Source organism: Lycium barbarum, chromosome 1 (genome assembly GCF_019175385.1).
Source record: "Lycium barbarum isolate Lr01 chromosome 1, ASM1917538v2, whole genome shotgun sequence".
In the NCBI taxonomy this organism is placed as follows: Eukaryota; Viridiplantae; Streptophyta; class Magnoliopsida; order Solanales; family Solanaceae; genus Lycium; species Lycium barbarum.
Genome location: NC_083337.1, coordinates 60,486,006 through 60,509,881, shown reverse-complemented (window position 1 = coordinate 60,509,881; position 23,876 = coordinate 60,486,006). Strand labels below are relative to the sequence as shown.

The window sequence follows — 23,876 nt, the reverse complement described above, 5'->3', positions numbered from 1 at the left end:
ACAGAATATAAATGAATGTGCTTGAAAGGTTAAGGCAAGTATATGACAAAAGATCTAATGAATGTGTGAACTCCTTTGAATGTAGATTAACAGGTTAGACGAAAAAGCGTAGCTAGTAAGCCGCGACGCAGGTATGTTAAGGCTCGTCCCTTTCTTTCTATGGCATGATCCCGATGTTATAATTTTGTAATTGTTCCCATATCGTCCTTATTTTGAAAGTTAGATGTCTATGATTCTAAAGTATGCTTACTTCCCCGATAACTCGTCAATGTTTTCCAAAATGTTCGTATTTCTCCAAAATAAAGGTTATGGTGTCGTAAGCTCTTATGGCAATGACGATGTATATGTTTCACGATGACAATGATGATGTCAAGATTGAGAATGTCCTATGATGATTATGATAAGAATGATTTTTCAAAAATGACTTCTGGAATGTTCATAAAAGGTTCTGAATTTCAAACGCTCATAACTTTCGTATACTAATTCCGATTGACCCGAAATATGTTTCTGAGCCTTCATATGTTCCCCATAACGTCCTTATTTTCAAAAGCTAGAAGTTATGAATTCAAAACATGATTTCCTTTCCAAAAGTTATAAATGTTTTCCAAAATATACATCTTTCTCCAAAATCCAAGTTTTACAAATTTTGAAAGTTTTTACAACTAAAACAACGACTACGAAGTTATGGTGATAATAATGAAGCCAGACATGAGAAAGTGTCTATGACGAATATGCCAAGGATATGTTCTTACCATGAATACGACGGTATGAAATGCTAAGCTACTTTTGGATAATGACTATTTTAAAGGTTTTAAAGTACACGAGGTAATATGTTATGATCCTGTTTTATGTTTTCCCAAGATAATGTTCTTCATTGATAGTCTCGCCTTATAATTGTTCCTTCAAGGCGTGACATGACGACCATGATGATTCCATAATACAATCGGAGGTTACCGACCTTACGTCACTCCGATAGATACATGACTTTCCTTGGGCTCTCATGCATGCTATATATGTATATGGGAGGGGGGAAGGGATACATGTATATGGGGATATGGGGAAGGGAAACATGTTTCATTTCCACCTGGTCAGCTGGCTTATCATCCCGGGCGCGGGATGCCCGGACGCGGGACATATGGGCGAGCCGATGTATTTCGGCGCTATGTGGGCGAGCCGACTTGTTCGGTGCTATGATATGATATGACCAAATAAGCATGCATGGTTTCCGCCCTAAGTGGCATTCATATGTACAGGTATTTCAATCAGCCTCTGATCCGCTATATGACTCCCTATGATATGATATGCTATGACATGATATAATATGATACGACATGATATGCTTTGAGATGACATGATATGATACGGTATGACATGATATGACATGATATGATATGATACGACATGATATGCTAAGAGATGACATGATATGATACGGTATGACATGATATGATATGACACGACAGGATATGATATGATATGACATGCTATGATATGATACGATATGATATGACATGACATGTACCCTATGAGATGCCATATGATTCCTTTGTGATTAACTCCACTGGTACCTCTCATTGTGTTGTCATCCATGCCTTACATACTCAGTACATTGCTCGTACTGACCCCTCTTCTTCGGGGGCTGCGTTTCATGCCGCGCAGGTACACCCAGATGAGCCGAAGTCATTATAGAAGATGTTCCAGCGAAGTTGGTGAACTCCAATTGGCCCTGGAGTGTGGCCGAATCAGCGTGCTATACTATGATGTTTTGTTCTATGTTAGAGACTTTGCAGACAGAGTCGTGGGTATAGAGTGTCAGCTTTGTAGACGGCTTCACCCGTCGATATGTTATTACGTTTCATGTCGCGGGCCCCATATGATAATAGACATTACTTATGAAAAAAATATTGAGAGCTTACTATGTATTTTATTCTGAATTGATTCCAGAGTTTATATATGTAATAAGAGTCAGCGGGTTCGCTCGGCTCCAAGTATGGGGTCGGGTGCCCATCACACCCTAGTAAGGTCGGGGTGTGACAGAAACCCTAGGATTTGGGGTTCTGTATATAGAACCCCATCTTTTCACATTGAAACAAATCGTTATTGAAGCTTTTTATTGACTTTCGATCAATTAGGAATTCAACTATGTCGCTGGAACCTTTAGATAATTGAAAATTCAGTTTTAGTTCCAAAATTTCTCTTTTGTGTGTGGTTTAGAAAATTTGTGGTTGTTGAAGCATTGAGGAAGGATCCCCAACTTCATAATCTCGAGAAGCTGCACTAAGAAAGATAATTATTCTTCCTTTAGTCATTTTGTTTATTTTATGCTTGTTTGCTCAACTATTAGCTTAGTTGTCAGTTTCATTCATGTGTTTTGTTTTAATTATCAGCATTTATTTATCTTGCTTAGCTTATTATTTTTTGATGTTTGGTATTAGCTGTTAGGTTAAGCTATTTGCTCAATGATGTAGTCAATCTCTTATTAGCTGCTGACTAGTTTGTCAAATGATTATTTTGAGTGTAATTAGTTCTAGTTATTTATTACTAATCGAATTCTGGCCTTAACTCAATCATCTTAATGAATTGAATATGGTTATGTAATGCTTAATCTTTGAAGATTAGTTGTAATTAGTCATGATTGATTGTTTAAAAATGGATAAATCATTGGTTAAGTAAAAATGGATAAATCATTGGTTAAGTAAACACTTTAGGTTTGTTTCTGATTAGTTAGTCTTAAACATCCTCATAACTGGCTTAGTGTACTCTTTTGAGTTTCCGGTAATAGTCTTGTGTAACACCCCGTACAGTTAAGCCAAAGGATCCAAGTGTATCGAAATGTTAAGCCTAGTTAAAGTTGATGAGATTCATAAATGAATAAGACGTTGGACAAGGTAGACGACCTACTAGCTTCACCTATATGTTTCACCTAATTTCTTAGACGACCTACGTGCTTGAGCTACTATTTAGCCGTCCTACTTACTCGAGATACTTTCTTACACGTCCTACTTGCTTAAACTACTTCTTTACGTTCTACCTGCTTGACCTACTTATTTCTCGTCCTACTTGTTTCACGTCCTACTTATTAAATGAGGACGATACACGTGTCTAGAGGAAATAAAAAAACATCTAGCTTAAGTAGTTAATAAGTTGGTGCATCACCTACTTAATAAAGGAGAGGACCAGATTTTTTGTTTAATGAACAAGTAGGTGCATCACCTACTTAATTAAAGGAAAGGTCCAAATTTATTTCATATAAACAAAGGTAAAAAAGGGGTCGTATATGGCCAAGATCTGAGTCATTTTCTCATTTTCGACATAGAAAACATTTCACAATTCTCTCCTCTCTTTCTCTATGATCTAAACCAAACAACCCAAACATTCTTTTCAAAGAAGAAGAAGGGATTTACCTTTAAAGTCTCAGAAGGGATCTGCTTCTTCTTCTTCTTCTTGTTCTCCTTCTGCTCCTCCTTCTCCTCCTCCTCCTCATCCTCCTCCTCCTTATGCTCTTTCTTCTCTTCCTCCTCCTCCTTCTCCTTCTCCTTCTTCTCCTCCTCCTGCTCCTCCTCCTTCTCCTTCTGCTCATCCTTCTCCTGCTGCTCCTCCTTCTGCTGCTCCTTCTTCTGCTTCTTCATATGTATAAGTTAGTTTAAGCTTTAGATGTGCTTTAGTAATTACAGGTTCATGGGTTGATGGATCATGGATGAATGTCATTTTCTCATTTTCCACATAGAAAACATTTCACCATTCTCTCTTCTCTTTCTCTACGATCTAAACCAAACAACCCAAACATTCTCTTCAAAGAAGAAGAAGGGATTTACCTTTAAAGTCTCAGAAGGGATCTGCTGCTGCTTCTTCTTCTTCTTCTTTTTCTTCTTCTTCTTCTTCTTCTTCTTCTTCTTCTTCTTCTTCTTCTTCTTCTTCTTCTTCTTCTTCTTCTTCTTCTTCTTCTTCTTCTTCTCCTTCTTCTTCTTCTTCTTCTTCTCCTTCTTCTTCTCCTCCTTCTTCTTCTCCTCCTCCTCCTTCTCCTCCTCCTTCTCATCCTCCTTCTCCTCCCCCTTCTCCTTCTGCTCCTCCTCCTGCTCCCCCTCCTTCTCCTTCTGCTCCTCCTCCTGCTCCTCCTCCTTCTCCTGCTGCTCCTTCTGCTGCTCCTTCTGCTGCTCCTGCTGCTCCATCTGCTGCTCCTTCTGCTTCTTCTTCTGCTTCTTCTGCTTCTTCATATGTATAAGTTAGTTTAAGCTTTAGATGTGCTTTAGTAATTATAGGTTCATGGGTTGATGGATGAATGTTATGGATGAGCTATTGGTCTTGTTATGTAGTATGTTAGGGAGTCGGTCTTGTTATGATTTAGATGCTGGAAGTATGAGCATGATGGATATGAATTAGTTTGATGATTTAAATGTGCTTAGTTGCCACTAGTTGGTAAGCTGAAGATGGACTGATGCAATTAAGTTACTAGTTGTGTTGTGTAGCATGTTGGGACAGTTCTTGTTGTATGCAGGTGCTGGAAGTGTTGTTGAACTTGTATTCACATGTTATTAGGAGGGTTGAAAGGATTAGAAAGGAGATAGGCTTGGATAATCGTCGTAGAAACATTTGTAGAGTAAGCATGTCGCTCCTTGATTTCTTAGTAATATGGTTGATATAGTTGTAGTATGTTGTTTAGGGGTTGGTTTGTATGTTGAGGTGCTGGACGTGTATATTGATGATGTTTGTATGTTGTTAATGTTGTGAACTTGAGAAAATAAAAGGGGCAGGGGAGATGCTGTCCGATTAAATTATAGAACGAGCTTGTCGCTCGATGAGTTGTTGATGTGCTATTCGTAGCTTGACATTAGCACTATTATTGTTTTTTGTAGATTAAGGTGTTGAGGAGGCTGTTCTGATAGTATAATAAGGAGCTCGATGTAAAGGTACGTAAGCCTATTCCTTGACTCGCCACTACGGCACGACGTGTGTTATTGTTGCTTATACGAACCTGGAGGTTTAGAGTTATAAGTGTATTGATTCCATGTTATAAGTCTTATGAGTTTCAATCAATTGTCACTCAAGCGTATTGCTTTTAGAAGTTGAGTTCTAAGTTATCATGATGGAAATAGAGTTTTCCCATTAGGTGGGATGATATTGGTTCCCTCCTAAAGCTGAGTTCCAAGGCATCATCTAAAAAGGGGAATAGAACACGTTTAGGATCAGGGGTGTTAAAAGTTCCTAGAGTATCTTTAAAAGGGGATACAAAACGTACATAAGATGAATGAATATTGATAGTTCTACTTGGTCATTGTTGGAGTGTCGAGAGTTAAATAAGATCAGTCATGTGGTAACTTCTAAGGATCGTAAACGAATGACGAAATGCTACTTAAGATGAACTGTATGATTAACTTTCATAAGATTGTTGGTTGATTATAGATTATAAGATTAAGTCAATCATGTAATTAGCTTCAAGGGTTCGTTGATATATTCCAGATCCTATGGAGGATTAGTTGGTGAATGAGTTCCTAAGACATGTCACATGTCCATAAATTAGTTGTTACTCAAGCACACTACTCTTGGAGTCGAATTCTGAGTTACCATGATGGGGGTAGAGTTTCCCCTTAGGTAGAATAATGTTGATGGTTTCTAAAGTATGGTTAAGGGTGTTGTAGGACATGAGCTAAGATAAATGATATCGATAATCCTACATGGTCAGAATTGGGTATAGAGGATCATTTAAGGTGAACTATGCTGAAACCTCCTAAAGAGCGCTAATGGGAAATCGAATGATGTCTAGGACGAGTCATATGGCTAGTTTCTGGTGCTAGTTGATGGGTTGTAGATGTAAATGTAAGATGAATCAAATGACTGGTTTCGGGATATCGTTGATGAGTCATAAGGCCTATTGAAGTTAAGTTCTACGTATAAGGTTCAAGAGGTATCACTAAAGAGTTCTAGAGTTTTTAGAAATACATTAACTCCATGTTATAACCTTCGTAAGCTAAATGAGGACATACGTTACGGGTTCGTGATTCGATTTTTCATTTGAGCGTATTACTCCCAAGGTCAAGTCACTAAGTTCTCATTGTAGGATTAGAGTCTCTCCCTCAAATGGGCTAATATTGACAAGTTTCAAGTAGGCTAGAAGGATTATAGGTCACCGACTAAGATGGACATAATGTCGATAGTTTCTAGATGATCGATAAGGGGTTATAGAGTGTAACGTAAGAGGAATTTATGTCGTAAGTATTCAGATTACCATTGTTGGGGGTATTGAGCTTCTTTTAAGATAAACCGCATTGACATAGATGATCATAGTCTTTCCAAAATAGGATAGTCCACAAGATTAGAGAACAATTTTTGAAAATATTATAACAAGATCGTAGAATAGTAGGCATGTCCCTATCACATCTAGTGACATGAAGTCTTATCATTCTTCCTTTTTCATATATTGTTCCTTGTGTTGTCGATGACATCAGAATCCCCTTCTTGATAAGAAGCTTGTACTTTATACGTTAAGGAAAGTGTGTTCACAAGTTCACGGTTTTAACAGATCATAAGTACAGTAAGTATGTTAAGGCTATCTTTCTTCTTTTGGCATGATCCGAATGAACGAAATCTAAATGAAATGTCCTTCCATAAAACTCAACTCTTGAATGTTAAAAGTGTCCATGTTATTCATTCCATTGAAATGTTAGTCAAAGCATGTTTAGCTATGATTCCTAAGTCCCCTTTGAGGCATATGATGATGATGATAATGTTCTTAACGTAATTTGAAGGTTATCGACTATAAGTCACTCCGAAAGATGTCCAAATGTTCTAAAGGATCTTCATGCATTATATGTATATATATATGGGTTATGGGAAAGGAAATGGCGTTATATGCGCACCACCACCTGATCAGTTGGTTATATGATGATGATGATGCCCACAGAAGCTGTTATGATATGATGTTATGCCCACAGAGGCCAATGCATTGTACAGACACACACACACACACACACACACACACACACACAGATATATATATATATATATATATATATATATATATATATATATATATATATATATATATATATATATATATTGTTACCAAGGCATTATATACGCATATAAAGTATAAGTACGTATATCATGTGCCCTCAGTGGCATTCAAAGTTTCAGGTTGTTTCTTATCCTCTTTACATTTATGTCTTTACATATGTTTCATGTCTGCCTTACGTACTCGGTACAATCTTTCTGTACTGACATCCCTTGGCCGGTGGCGCTACACTTGTTATTCCCACATTGCAGGTTCAGATATCCAGGTTGGCAGACTATCTTGATAGGCAGTGCAGATGTTCGGAAAAAAAGGTATATGTTATAGCCCGTATTTTGTACGTTCGGATAAATCAAGATAATTGTGAAAAGTTAAGGGAAAGGCTATATTTTGATCTTGTTTAATACACAAGTTGTTTATGAATATTATTTATGAATATTATTGGTATGGAAATATTGAGAAAGGCTAAGGGTAAAAAGGGAAATTCACAAGGTGGCTCATGGTAATATTATGGAAGGCTAGGGGCAAAACGGGAATTTCACAAAATGTTCAAGAAAATTCTTGAAAGGGCCACTTTGGCCGTGTGACATAAGGTGTGGGCCCCAACCTATGGCCATATGTCCATATTTTTATTTGTAGGGCTTAAGTATATATATAGAAAAGTGATGGCAAAATAAGGCATATTTGTCTTCATGAAAATTCAAGAAGCTTGAGGAAACAAAAAAATGGAGAGCATTCGGATAAGCCATGGCCGAATCTTGGAGCTATGGAGTTGATCAAGAAAAAAATATTTTCTTCTAGTATTCCAACTAATTTGAAGGCCCTAATTAACATGGGGTGGTTGTTGAAGCATGCAAACCATTTATTTGTGCAATTTCAACCCTAGCCAAGCAAGAGGATGGATGGAAGAAGGTGAGGTTTAATCCTCTCTTATGTGTTATGAATGATTTGTGAATGTTGTAGAGTGAAGAAATGGATGAAATTCATGAAATATGTATGTGTATGGTTGTGGCCGAATAGAGGTGGTGTTGTTTAGATGTGATGAATTGACTTTATTTAGTATTTTGATTGTTGTAGTTGTGGATTCCATGATGAAAATGAAGGTTTGATGAATTGAAATGAAGTTGTAATCGTTGAGAAATTATTGGAGGAATTAATGTGATTCTAATATGGTTTCTTGTAATTATAAGAATAGCGTTGTTAGTGTGTGAATTATTGGTATAGTTCATGAATTGAAGGAAGGAAATGTGTTGTCATTGTTCTTGTTGAATTTGGAAGGTTTCGGGTGAATTAATATGTTGATTGGGTTGTTTGGAATATTATGTGAATTGTTTAAAGTATTCTTGAACCATGTTATAATGATTTCGGATTAATACTTGAATGTGGGATCATTGGTGTTAACTTGACTATATGTGATTGAATTGGATATAAATGAAAGGCCGTTGAATTATGTGACAAGGGTTGTTAATGTTAGAATATATTTTGGATTGATTGTTGAAGTTGTAAGTATAATTGTTGGTATTGTTGTTGATAATTTGGCCGAGTTGAATTCTTGGATTGTTGTGGATAAATTGGCCGACTTAGATTCTCGGGGATGGTGTATTTACAGGGGAAATACTGCTGAAATTTCGGCAGATTATAAATAAATTCATTTGAAGGACTAAGACAAGTATATGACGATGAGTCTAATGATTTTGTCGATTCTCTTGAATGTAGACTAGCAAGCTTGGACAATTAAGCATAGCTAATAGGGCGTGGAACAGGTATGTAAGGCTTACCCTTTCTTTCTTTTGCCATGATCCTTATGAAACGAGCAGATGACGTATATGTATGATTTCAAAGAAATTCCTATTCTTAGAGCCACTAGGATGGCTAATATTCTTGACTTCTGTAAGCTATTTCATATGGTTTTGATACGTATCTATGATGTCCGTAGATCTATTTGATATGTTTCCGAATGGCATTCGAGAGATAATTGATATGACTAATGTCTTGATTTTCAAATGATAGCACGTTTGATTATTCCATTGAGTCTGTGATATATTTTGATACGTACATATGGTTCCAAAAGCTCTATTTGATTTGATTCATAACGATATTCGAAAGGTACCTAACATGATTGTTGCTTTCATTTTCCAAAAATGGCTTCTGAAACGTTCGTAGAAGGTTCTGTACTAAAACGTCCATAACTTTTTCATACTAACTTGGATTGGCTCGAAATGTGTTTATGATCCTTAAGTGTCGATTTGCGTTCCTACCTATCGAGTCTTGATTTATGTGCATATAGTTTCTCACTACTCTGCTCATGGATGCCTCAATATGTCCTTCACTGACCCCGGGCTAGGATACGTTCTCGTGCGTACTCCACTGCATTGTTCACCGAGTCCCTCTCACTTGCGGGCCGGGACACGTTATATGTATATGTATATGATGATATGATGTTACGGGGATGGCGGCCAGGATGGCATATGATGACTTCATTCACCGAGACCCGCAATAGAGGGCCGGGACACGTTATGTATATATGGTACATGATGTTAACATGCATGATTCTATCCACCGAGTCCCTCAATAGAGGGTCGGGACACGTTATATGTACACATGATATATGATGTTGACATGCATGACCTTATCCACCGAGTCCCTCACTTGAGGGCCGGGACACGTTACGCATATATGATATATGATGTGGACATGTATGATTTTATCCACCGAGTCCCTGACTGGAGGGCCGGGACACGTTATCTGTATATATGATATATGATGTGGATATGCATGATTTTCATTCAAAAAGGGCAAGTGCTTTGATGTTTTAAAAGGTCATACTTGATTCTAGTAAATCTCTGTTTCAGTTATGATCCTCTTTTATGTATTCCATGCCTTACATGCTCAGTACATATTCCGTACTGACCCCCTTTCTTCGGGGGCTGCGTTTCATGCACGCAGGTACACCCAGATGAATAGAAGACTTGCTAGAAGGTGTTCCAGCGGAAATGGCAAGCTCCATCTGCTCCTGGAGTGTTGCCGAGTCAGAGTATATGTGCTATGATTTCTGATTGATGTTAGAGACTTTGCAGACAGAGTCGTGGGTATAGAATGTCGGTACCGTAAGCGGCTCCATCAGCCGATGTGTCATTCTGTGTTATGTGATAAGTTCCATATGATTACAGATTTTGTTTGAATTGAGAACACGAAAAAGAATATTTCTGAAGGCTCTCATTATGTATTTCATTTTAATTGATTTAAGAGTTCAAAGAGACTATGTGTGTAATAAGAGTCAGCGGGTTCGCTTGGCTCCGAATATGGGGTCGGGTGCCCATCACACCCTGGTAAGATTAGGGTGTGACAAAGTGGTATCAGAGCAGGTTTGTCCTAGGGGTTGTCTGCAAAGTCGTGTCCAGTAGAGTCCTGTTTATGATGTGAAGCCGGCCACATTTATAAACAGGAGGCTGCAGGGCATCTAGGGATTGTTGACCTTCTTTTTGTCTTAGATCGTGCGATAGAGCCAAGTCATAGGAAAAATGAGATTCCTTATGTAAGCCTTACATACGACGGAAGAAGGCGAGTGATGATATGGAAGGTCATAAAGGTAAGTTTGGATATATTTGTTCTGTTAATTGGAATTGGAAGCTCTGGGTGGCTGGAATATGTCGTATGACTGTATGCCCTGTGAGGCATTGTTGATGTTTGTTGCGTACAAATTTTGAATAGTAAGGATTGTAAAGGAGACTCCTAGCAGAAGGAAGCTGTTATAGCCCGCATTTTACAGGTTTGGATATTTTGACATCATCGTGATAAGTTAAGGAAAGACCATTCTTTTAAAAATATTCTAACGTACAAGTTGTTAAGGATATTAATCATGAGTATTATTGGTATGGAAATGTTGAAGAAGTCCAAGGGCAAAAAGAGAGATTCGCAAAATGACCAATGGAAATAATGTGGAAGATTAGGGGCAAAATGGTAATTTTACAAAAGTCCAGGAAAATTCATGAAGGGGCCATGTTGGCCATGCACTATATGCTCTTATTTTAATTAATGGGGGCTATTTGTAAATTATAAAAATACAATATGGACCCAAGCTTGTTTAAGAAGACATTAGTCTTCTTTTAATTTCATGAAATTTCTAGAGAGGGGCATGTGCCCCTCACATGCATTTATATATATATATATATATATATATATATATATATATATATATATATGAGTCTACTCTCCATTTAAGACAAAGAAAACAAGAACAAAAAAAAAAAGATGAAGAGAGGGAAAGATGAGGGTTTCGGCCATGGCCAAAGAAAATTAGGCCATGGAAATTGTATTCCAAAAATTTATTTCTTTATGCATTCCTACTAATTTTAAGGCTCTCTTTAACATGGTCTAGTTGTTGAAGCAAAAATATTCCTCTTTGTTGCAAGTTGGCAACCTTGGCTAAGTTGAAGAATTGAAGAGAAAAGGTAAGAATTCAACCTTCTTATATGTATTATGGATGGTTGTGCATGTTGTGATATGTAGAAATGAATGGAACTCATGAAATATGTATGTATGTGGTATAGCCGAATGGGTGATGTGTGTGGAAAACAATGGATTGAATTCATGTAGTAGTTTGATTGTTGTTGTGTGTAGAGTGGAGAAATGGATGAAATATATGGAAGTATGTGTGTTTGAGTATGGCCGTGTATGGTATGTGTGTGATTAACAATGTGTATGTAGAGTTGTGTTGGGGTGATGAATTAGTGTGTATTCAACATGCTTGTGTGTTGTAGTAACGGGTGGAAAATGGATGAAAATCATGGAATTTGTGTGTTGAAGGGCTGGCCGAAAATGGACTGTTTTGCATGTCCAAGAATGAACTAATTTTATTTAGTATGTTTGGGTTGTTGTGTTGTGGATTATGTGATATAAATGAGAGTTTAATGATCCAAGTTGGTGTCGTAATTGTTGCGGGCTGTTTTAGGAAGCCAATTTGAATCAAATGTAGTTTCTTGTAATTATGATAATAATGTTGTTAAAGTGTGGTTTGTTGGTGTAGTTTGTGAAGTTTGAAGAAAGAAATGTGTTGTGATGGTTCCTATGGAAGTTGGAAGATTTCGGGTTCCATGGTCCATTGTTGGGTTGTTTGACTATTTTGTGATTTGACCGAGGCGTTCTTGAATCTTGTTTAAATAGTTTGGATTAGTACTTGAATGCATGAAGATGGATGTTGGTTTGATTGCATGCGGTTGATTTGAATGAAAGTGGAATGCCGTCGAATTGTATAGAAAAGAGTCACTAATGTTAGAATGTGTGTTGAACCTCTTATTGATGTTGTAGCTTGGTTGTTGGTTGGGTTGTTGTTGAGTTGGGCCGAGCCATATTCTCTGGGTTGGTATATTTACAGGGGAGATGCTGCCGAAATTCCGGCAGAATATAAGTGAATGTGTTTGAAAGGTTAAAGCAAGTATATGATAATGGAACTAATGAAGGGATGAACTTTCTTGCATGTAGACAAACAAGTGGGATGCACAAGCGTAACTAGTTGGTCGCAGCACAGGTATGTAAGGCTTACCCTTTCTTTCTTTGGCATGTCCTAGAGCCAAGTAAGGTATAATGTGATATGCCGCCGTGGGGTAACTCTGTTCTGTGATTCTGAGTCTGATTATGATTCTAATTCACTTCTTGACCTGAGTTTGTGATCCTAGTTCATCCCTTGATATAAGTATTTTGGCACAAGTATTCTGATATACGTATTTTGATATAAGTATTCTGATATAAGTATTTTGATATAAGTGTCTTGATATAAGCATTTTGATATCAGTCTTCTGATATAAGTGTTTCGATATGAGTATTTTGATATAAGTATTCTGATGTAAGTATGCAGATATAAGTATTCCGATATGAGTATCCTGATATGAGAATTCCGAAATCAGTATCCTGATATGAGCATTCTGATACGTTTATTCTGGTTCGAGAACTTCTATAAGATTTAATGTCCCGAACTTCCGTATACGATCTCGGATTGCTCTGAAATGTTCGAAGAGGTTTCGGTATCAAGACGTCCATAATTTTCTTATACGTAAGTATGGTTCAAAAATCTCTATTTGATCTGATTCGTAAGGACATCCGAAGGTGCTTGATATGACTATGACTCTGATTCTCCGAAAAAGGCTTCTGAAACGCTTATAAAGCGCTCTGTACTTCAAACGCTCGTAACTTTCTCATACTACGCCGGATTGACCTGAAATCTGTTCCGAGCCTCCAGGTATCGGTAAGTACACTGGTCTGTTGAGTCTTGATTTCTATGCATGTGGTTTCTCACGGCTCTGCTCGTGCATGACTCAATGTATCTTTCACTGTGACCCGGGCCAGGTTCTGTTATGTCCTCGTGTGTCCGCTACGATAGGATTCACTGCGTCCCGGGCCAGGTTCTGTTATCGTGCGCATTCCCCTGCATTGTTCACTGCGTCCCTCATAGGCGGGCCGGGCTCTGTTATATGGTATGATGATATAATGATATGGGGTGGTGGCCAGGATGGCATACGATCTGTCTGTTCACCGCGTCCCGTACTAGAGGGCCGGGCTCTGTTACCGCACCCCTCACTGGAGGGTCGGGTTCTGATATATGCATATATGATACATGAATTTGATATATGATGATTCTGTTTACCGCGTCCCTTATCACAGGGCCGGGTTCTGTTATACGCATATGTGACATACGATTCTGAGTATTCTGTATGTTCTGTATTCCGTCCGATATATGACATTATCTGAGTAATCTGTACGTTCTGTATTCCGTCCGATATATGACATTATATGAGTAATCTGTACGTTCTGTATTCCGTCCGATATATGATATCATCTGAGTAATCTGTACGTTCTGTATACCGTCCGATATATGACATCATCTGAGTATTCAGTACGTTCTGTACTCCGTCCGACGTATGACATTATCCGTGCGTTCTGTACGTGCCACACTCCTTCTGATGTTTGATATCGGTATGTGCGATCGGTGTCTGGAAAGTAAGTATGTCGGCATTCTGTATGCTCTGTATGATTTTGTTACGCTTTGTATGATTTGTACGGTCTGTATAATCTGTATTGGTCGGTATGGTCTGTCTCGGTCTGTATGGTCGGTATTGGTCTGTATGAACTGTGTCTGAGAAGCAAGTAATTTGGTAATCTGGATAACATGCGTACTCTTGGTACTGTTTCTTTCGATTATGGCGCTGCTTTCTGTATTCTATGTCTTACATACTCAGTACATATTCCGTACTGACCCCCGGTTTTTTGGGGGCTGCGTTTCATGCCGCGCAGGTACTCCCAGACGAGACAAGGACGCTATAAAAGATATTTCAGCAGTGGTGGCGAACTCCATTTCCTCCTGGAGGACTGCCAAGTCAGTGTATGGTACATGTGTTATGGTTTCTGTATGGTGTTAGAGACTTTGCAGACAGCGTCGTGGTTATAGTATGTGAGTCCGTAAGCGGCTCCGTCAGCCGATATGTCGGTCTGTGTTATGCATTGAATTTTGTATGACTATAGATTTTTTCGCTTGGAAGCTTCGAGAAAGAACATTTCTGAAGGAAAGAAAAAAAAATTTACTATGTATTTTATCTGATTTGATTTAAAAGTTTGACGTAACGTTATGTGCAGCAAGAGTCTGAGGGTTCGCTCGGCCCTAAGTAAGTATGGTTCAAAAATCTCTATTGGATCTGATTCGTAAGGACATCCGAAGGTGCCTGATATGACTATGACTCTGATTCTCCGAAAAAGGCTTTTGAAACGCTTATAAAGCGCTCTGTACTTCAAACGCTCGTAACTTTCTCATACTACGCCGGATTGACCTGAAATCTGTTCCGAGCCTCCAGGTATCGGTAAGTACACTGGTCTGTTGACTCTTGATTTCTATGCATGTGGTTTCTCACGGCTCTGCTCGTGCATGACTCAATGTATCTTTCACTGCGACCCGGGCCAGGTTCTGTTATGTCCTCGTATGTCCGCTACGATATGATTCACTGCGTCCCGGGCCAGGTTCTGTTATCGTGCGCATTCCCCTGCATTGTTCACCGCGTCCCTCATAGGCGGGCCGGGCTCTGTTATATGGTATGATGATATAATGATATGGGGTGGTGGCCAGGATGGCATATGATCTGTCTATTCACCGCGTCCCGTACTAGAGGGCCGGGCTCTGTTACCGCACCCCTCACTGGAGGGTCGAGTTCTGATATATGCATATATGATACATGAATTTGATATATGATGATTCTGTTTACCGCGTCCCTTATCACAGGGCCGGGTTCTGTTATACGCATATGTGACATACGATTCTGAGTATTCTCTATGTTCTGTATTCCATCTGATATATGACATTATCTGAGTAATCTGTACGTTCTGTATTCCGTCCGATATATGACATTATCTGAGTAATCTGTACGTTCTGTATTCCGTCCGATATATGATATCATCTTAGTAATCTGTACGTTCTGTATACCGTCCGATATATGACATCATCTGAGTATTCAGTACGTTCTGTACTCCGTCCGACGTATGACATTATCCGTGCGTTCTGTACGTGCCACACTCCTTCTGATGTTTGATATCGGTATGTGTGATCGGTGTCTGGAAAGTAAGTATGTCGGCATTCTGTATGCTCTGTATGATTTTGTTACGCTTTGTATGATTTGTACGGTCTGTATGATCTGTATTGGTCGGTATGGTCTGTGTCGGTCTGTATGGTCGGTATTGGTCTGTATGAACTGTGTCTGAGAAGCAAGTAATTTGGTAATCTGGATAACATGCGTACTCTTGGTACTGTTTCTTTCGATTATGGCGCTGCTTTCTGTATTCTATGTCTTACATACTCAGTACATATTCCGTACTGACCCCCGGTTTTTTGGGGGCTGCGTTTCATGCCGTGCAGGTACTCCCAGACGAGACAAGGACGCTATAAAATATATTTCAGCAGTGGTGGGGAACTCCATTTGCTCCTGGAGGACTGCCAAGTCAGTGTATGGTATATGTGTTATGGTTTCTGTATGGTGTTAGAGACTTTGCAGACAGCGTCGTGGTTATAGTATGTGAGTCCGTAAGCGGCTCCGTCAGCCGATATGTCGGTCTGTGTTATGCATTGAATTTTGTATGACTATAGATTTGTTCGCTTGGAAGCTTCGAGAAAGAACATTTCTGAAAGAAAGAAAAAAAATTTACTATGTATTTTATCTTATTTGATTTAAAAGTTTGACGTAACGTTATGTGCAGCAAGAGTCTGAGGGTTCGCTCGGCCCTAAGTAAGGGTCGGGTGCCCATCACACCCTAGTAAGGTCGGGGTGTGACAAAGTGGTATCAGAGCAGGTCTGTCCTAGGGGTTGTCTGCAAAGTCGTGTCCGGTAGAGTCCTGTTTATGGTGTGAAGCGCGCCACATTTATAAACAGGAGGCTACGGGGCATTTAGGGATTGTTGACCTTCTTTCTGTCATAGATCGTGCGATAGAGCCAAGCTATAGGAAATGAAATTTCTTATGTAAGCCTTACGTACGACGGAAAGGTGAGTGATGACATGGAAAGTCACAGGGGTAAGTATCGGTGTATTCGATTTGTTACCTGGAATTGGCAGTCCCGGATGACCAGAATGTGGTATAGCTGTATGTTCTGTAAGGTGTTATTGGTATTTGCTGTGTACAGGAAGATAGTATAAGAAAAACAAGGTCGGATGGAGGATTCAGAAAGTCGACAATTAATTTTGCCAGAGGTTACTATGTAAAAGCGGTAAGTAAGAAGTTCGAACGGACTGATATCGGGGCATCCATAAAATAATGACAACGAAGGTGTATCTGTTATCGGCAGGAGTCTGGGAACCCAGAATGAAAGGCAGTTACGTAAGAAAGTGAAAGGTGAGCCCTGAGGGCTGAAAGGGGTAAGATGGTAATCATGGAAGAAAAGACGACCACGAGGGTGTCCCGGGATCTGTAAGACCTCGATTAGTCCCGAATCATGTAGTAAAGGTCATGCGAGAAAGTGGACCCGAAAATATCAGCATTAAGGCATCGGATTCCACTAAACATTCGAGGTTAAGCGTGCTCAGGTAGGAGCAATTTCAGGATGGGTGACCCCCCCTGGGAAGTAATTAGGAAAATTTTGCGAAATAAAACTTTAAGGGAACAAATGGAAAACTAGAGTAACCTGAGCGAGACTATGGTGTATGGGGTGGTTGGAGACCATAAGAAGACGCAGAGATGAGGGATGAAGAATAATTAAAGATCAGAGTACTCGAAGATCATGACGTATAAGGAACCCCCTTAAAGGGGGAGAGGCCATATTGGGCTTACAAGGAAGAATGAGGAACAAAAATGAGCATCAACACATGAGGTCAAAAACAAGTATGCCTGTATCGAGAGATACGAGAGGAAAGATTAAGGAGGAGTTGTGGTAAAGATCTAAAGGTATGGCTTTTGTTGAGATATGGTTACAAAATAGTAATAGAAAGGAGATGATTCAAGGAAGACAAGTTGGCCCAACACATAGGAAACCCATGAGACAGAATAAGGACTCATATGAGGGCGGAAAGGCTCGATTATGTGGAATGGGCATGGAGAAACGGGCAACTATGAAAGAAACCCCCTCCCGAAGTGCTACGAGTCCCCATAAGGTCAGTTGAACATTTGAGGACGAATGTTCTAAAGAGGGGGAGGATGTTATAGCCCGCATTTTACACGTTTGGATATTTCGACATCGTCGTGATAAGTTAAGGCAAGACCATTCTTTTAAAAATATTCTAACGTACAAGTTGTTAAGGATATTAATCATGAGTATTATTGGTATGGAAATGTTGAAGAAGTCCAAGGGCAAAAAGAGAGATTCGCAAAATGACCAATGGAAAAAATGTGGAAGATTAGGGGCAAAATGGTAATTTTGCAAAAGTCCAGGAAAATTCATGAAGGGGCCATGTTGGCCGTGCACTATATGCTCTTATTTTAATTAATGGGGGCTATTTGTAAATTATAAAAATACAATATGGACCCAAGCTTGTTTAAGAAGACATTAGTCTTCTTTTAATTTCAAGAAATTTCTAGAGAGGGGCATGTGCCCCTCACATGCATTTATATATATATATATATATATATATATATATATATATATATATATGAGTCTACTCTCCATTTAAGACAAAGAAAACAAGAACAAAAAAAAAAGATGAAGAGAGGGAAAGATGAGGGTTTCGGCCATGGCCAAAGAAAATTAGGCCATGGAAATTGTATTCCAAAAATTTATTTCTTTATGCATTCCTACTAATTTTAAGGCTCTCTTTAACATGGTCTAGTTGTTGAAGCAAAAATATTCCTTTTTGTTGCAAGTTGGCAACCTTGGCTAAGTTGAAGAATTGAAGAGAAAAGGTAAGAATTCAACCTTCTTATATGTATTATGGATGGTTGTGCATGTTGTGATATGTAGAAATGAATGGAACTCATGAAATATGTATGTATGTGGTATAGCCGAATGGGTGATGTGTGTGGAAAACAATGGATTGAATTCATGTAGTAGTTTGATTGTTGTTGTGTGTAGAGTGGAGAAATGGATGAAATATATGGAAGTATATGTGTTTGAGTATGGCCGTGTATGGTATGTGTGTGATTAACAATGTGTATGTAGAGTTGTGTTGGGGTGATGAATTAGTTTGTATTCAACATGCTTGTGTGTTGTAGTAACGTGTGGAAAATGGATGAAAATCATGGAATTTGTGTGTTGAAGAGCTGGCCGAAAATGGACTGTTTTGCATGTCCAAGAATGAACTAATTTTATTTAGTATGTTTGGGTTGTTGTGTTGTGGATTATGTGATATAAATGAGAGTTTAATGATCCAAGTTGGTGTCGTAATTGTTGCGGGCTGTTTTTGGAAGCCAATTTGAATCAAATGTAGTTTCTTGTAATTATGATAATAATGTTGTTAAAGTGTGGTTTGTCGGTGTAGTTTGTGAAGTTTGAAGAAAGAAATGTGTTGTGATGGTTCCTATGGAAGTTGGAAGATTTCGGGTTCCATGGTGCATTGTTGGGTTGTTTAAATATTTTGTGATTTGTCCGAGGCGTTCTTGAATCTTGTTTAAATAGTTTGGATTAGTACTTGAATGCGTGAAGATGGATGTTGGTTTGATTGCATGCGGTTGATTTGAATGAAAGTGGAATGCCGTCGAATTGTATAGAAAAGAGTCACTAATGTTAGAATGTGTTTTGAACCTCTTATTGATGTTGTAGCTTGGTTGTTGGTTGGGTTGTTGTTGAGTTGGGCCGAGCCATATTCTCTGGGTTGGTATATTTACAGGGGAGATGCTGGCGAAATTCCGGCAGAATATAAGTGAATGTGTTTGAAAGGTTAAAGCAAGTATATGATAATGGAACTAATGAAGGGATGAACTTTCTTGCATGTAGACAAACAAGTGGGATGCACAAGCGTAACTAGTTGGTCGCAGCACAGGTATGTAAGGCTTACCCTTTCTTTCTTTGGCATGTCCTAGAGCCAAGTAAGGTATAATGTGATATGCCGCCGTGGGGTAACTCTGTTCTGTGATTCTGAGTCTGATTATGATTCTAATTCACTTCTTGACCTGAGTTTGTGATCCTAGTTCATCCCTTGATATAAGTATTTTGATATAAGTATTTTGGCACAAGTATTCTGATATACGTATTTTGATATAAGTATTCTGATATAAGTATTTTGATATAAGTGTCTTGATATAAGCATTTTGATATCAGTCTTCTGATATAAGTGTTTCGATATGAGTATTTTGATATAAGTATTCTGATGTAAGTATGCAGATATAAGTATTCCGATATGAGTATCCTGATATGAGAATTCCGAAATCAGTATCCTGATATGAGCATTCTGATACGTTTATTCTGGTTCGAGAACTTCTATAAGATTTAATGTCCCGAACTTCCGTATACGATCTCGGATTGCTCTGAAATGTTCGAAGAGGTTTCGGTATCAAGACGTCCATAATTTTCTTATACGTAAGTATGGTTCAAAAATCTCTATTTGATCTGATTCGTAAGGACATCCGAAGGTGCTTGATATGACTATGACTCTGATTCTCCGAAAAAGGCTTCTGAAACGCTTATAAAGCGCTCTGTACTTCAAATGCTCGTAACTTTCTCATACTACGCCGGATTGACCTGAAATCTGTTCCGAGCCTCCAGGTATCGGTAAGTACACTGGTCTGTTGAGTCTTGATTTCTATGCATGTGGTTTCTCACGGCTCTGCTCGTGCATGACTCAATGTATCTTTCACTGCGACCCGGGCCAGGTTCTGTTATGTCCTCGTGTGTCCGCTACGATATGATTCACTGCGTCCCGGGCCAGGTTCTATTATCATGCGCATTCCCCTGCATTGTTCACCGCGTCCCTCATAGGCGGGCCGGGCTCTGTTATATGGTATGATGATATAATGATATGGGGTGGTGGCCAGGATGGCATATGATCTGTCTGTTCACCGCGTCCCGTACTAGAGGGCCGGGCTCTGTTACCGCACCCCTCACTGGAGGGTCGGGTTCTGATATATGCATATATGATATATGAATTTGATATATGATGATTCTGTTTACCGCGTCCCTTATCACAGGGCCGGGTTCTGTTATACGCATATGTGACATACGATTCTGAGTATTCTGTATGTTCTGTATTCAGTTCGATATATGACATTATCTGAGTAATCTGTACGTTCTGTATTCCGTCCGATATATGACATTATCTGAGTAATCTGTACGTTCTGTATTCCGTCCGATATATGATATCATCTGAGTAATCTGTACATTCTGTATACCGTCCGATATATGACATCATCTGAGTATTCAGTACGTTCTGTACTCCGTCCGACGTATGACATTATCCGTGCGTTCTGTACGTGCCACACTCCTTCTGATGTTTGATATCGGTATGTGCGATCGGTGTCTGGAAAGTAAGTATGTCGGCATTCTGTATGCTTTGTATGATTTTGTTACGCTTTGTATGATTTGTACGGTCTGTATGATCTGTATTGGTCGGTATGGTCTGTGTCGGTCTGTATGGTCGGTATTGGTCTGTATGAACTGTGTCTGAGAAGCAAGTAATTTGGTAATCTGGATAACATGCGTACTCTTGGTACTGTTTGTTTCGATTATGGCGCTGCTTTCTGTATTCTATGTCTTACATACTCAGTACATATTCCGTACTGACCCCCGGTTCTTTGGGGGCTGCGTTTCATGCCGCGCAGGTACTCCCAGACGAGACAAGGACGCTATAAAAGATATTTCAGCAGTGGTGGCGAACTCCATTTGCTCCTGGAGGACTGCCAAGTCAGTGTATGGTATATGTGTTATGGTTTCTGTATGGTGTTAGAGACTTTGCAGACAGCGTCGTGGTTATAGTATGTCAGTCCGTAAGCGGCTCGGTCAGTCGATATGTCGGTCTGTGTTATGCATTGAATTTTGTATGACTATAGATTTGTTCGCTTGGAAGCTTCGAGAAAGAACATTTCTGAAAGAAAGAAAAAAAAATTTACTATGTATTTTATCTGATTTGATTTAAAAGTTTGACGTAACGTTATGTGCAGCAAGAGTCTGAGGGTTCGCTCGGCCCTAAGTAAGGGTCAGGTGCCCATCACACCCTAGTAAGGTCGGGGTGTGACAGAAGCTTGGAAAAGAAATATCGTAGATAGGCAACAAGTGAGGTGCGTTGCTTCAGAAGGGTTATGGATTTGGCATGGCATGAAGAACGATCGCGGGAAAGACGATTAGCAGTCCCGAGGATTAAAATGGATAACATTCGAGGTTTAGTAAGAGTAAGGTCTGTTGGAGGATTCAGAGAAAGTCGACAATCAGTTTGCTGTAGATTATTGTATAAGGATGGTGACTGAAAAATTCAAATAGGCTGATAACTGAGTGTTTAGTTCATAAGTAACGGCGATGAAGGTATGTTCGCCACCATCAGGAATCTGGGAATCTAGGACGAAAGGTAGTTATACACGAAGGTGAAAGGTGAATATTGAGGATTGAAAAGGGTAAAATAGTAATTGAAAAGGGAAGGACGTGTTATGAAAATGTTTCGGAATCTGTAAGACTTCGACTTGCTCCAGATCATGTAATAAAGGTCATGTGAGGAAGTGGACGCGATTATATCAGCATTAAGGCACCGGATTCCATTGAAGTTTCGAGGTTAAGCGTGCTAAGGTGAGAGAAATCTTAGGATGGGTGACCCCCTGGGAAGTGTGCAAGAAATTCTATAAATCCATACATAAGAGGCAAATGGAAAGCTAGAATAGCCTAAGGGAAATTAGAGTATGCGGAATGGTTGAAAACCTTAAGAGGTCGCGTAGGACGAGGCAAACTAGATCAGTGAAGAGAAAGAAAGTGTATCACAACTCTGGAATTAGGATAGGCTTGAATAGCGTTTGGAAGTATTTAGTGGGTGAGTAGTAGTAATTATACATACATATATACGAATGCGTAGGATATCCCACATATGATCGTATCGGTAGGCATGTGCGCCCCAGCAACCGGAGCTACGGTATGGGAGGCATCAATCAAGTAAGGGTACCGAATTTCAAGTGACAGCAAAAATAAATGGTACAAGTGACACAAGGTAAGCTAATGTTATTTTCTCTACTGGCTAAGACTGGAAAATTCTAATACTACGATAATTGGAAAAGAAAGAGAGTGAGTTAATGGAAGGCAAGGAGATCAAAAGGTCGGGAAAAGTGAATAGTAAGAAAAACTCAGTGAGGGAAGCCCCCGAGAGAAACTACCGACAAAGCACGAGACCACTTGGGTAAAAGATTCAAAAGTAGGCACATGAAAAGGATAAAGTGTGGTATTATGGAACAAAAGAGTAAAGTGTAGGGTACAAGGACCGATTTAAACAAGTAGGGCTGAAGGAATAGTGATTGCGACAAGGAACGTGAAGTAAGGGAAATAATGATTAAGCCTTGTGATGATGTTAGGAGGTTTCAGCCCTTGAAAGGTATAGAAAAGGATAAATGTGCAGCCATATTAACGTGGTTGTCTCGGACATGGAAGAGCTTTCCTGAAATAATGACTTAAGAATAGAACGGATCTGCGTGTTTGAAGGAGTGTAAACTGTAAGGATTCTGTGCTACGGGCAAAAGTAGCGGGACGCTAAAAAAATATGGATGCAACGCGAACGTATAGTTAAAAAGAATCACGAGTAGGTGAGCTAAATGGGTGAAAGGGACTAATAGTGGATAGGAAGATATGGGAATATTGACAAGAATGATGATATAGGCGCAAAAAGAAAGAAAAACTTATGGTAATAAGTTTCGATATGCTGTGCTCGGAGTTGGAAAGAAAGATGAGAAGTAAGGTATAAACGAAGACTTCACAAAAGGACTGTTGGCGTATAAGGAGCCCCTTAAAAGGGGGGGGGGGGAGACTATATTATATCAGACTCTAAAGGAATCGCAACACTTTCAGGCTCCAAAGGAGGAAAACTTATTAGCTCGAGGCCAGAGTTCAAAACATATCGGCATATCAAGAGGATACATGAAAGAAGTAGAAACGAGTTGACAATGAGTGTACCGTGAGGCCGACATGAAGGGAAAGGATGAAAGATACCTTAAGAGAATGCTTCATATCAACATGAATTATGGTATGTTTATGCCATGATTTGAATTCCTCACATCGGGCAAATTGGCGCCATACCTAAATACGCAGCGACATGTTTTAAAGAGTAATAAAAAGAGCAGGAAAGGGCTACAAGCTAAGTTCATAACGGATGATGGAGAAAATGATAAGATTTAAAGGATGTTTCGAACGACGACGACTATTATAACGAAAGTATCAACAATTGGTAGTCTGGGAATTTTTGAAAGAAAGAAAGAACGCAGTGCCTAGGAATGAAATAAAAGAGTTCATCG

The 23,876-nt window shown here is 39.2% G+C and overlaps 1 protein-coding gene across 1 annotated transcript in view; it reads right to left on the bottom strand.

Annotated features, from left to right (window-relative positions):
* Positions 1 to 4,032: 4,032 nt before the first annotated feature.
* The window catches only part of LOC132611954 (glycine-rich cell wall structural protein 1.0-like), a 41,986-nt gene continuing 22,142 nt past the window's right edge, over positions 4,033 to 23,876 (bottom strand). The window contains exon 2 of the mRNA XM_060326311.1: positions 4,033 to 4,208. Coding sequence (XP_060182294.1) covers positions 4,033 to 4,208 — 176 coding nt within the window. The remainder of the gene's footprint in view (positions 4,209 to 23,876) is intronic.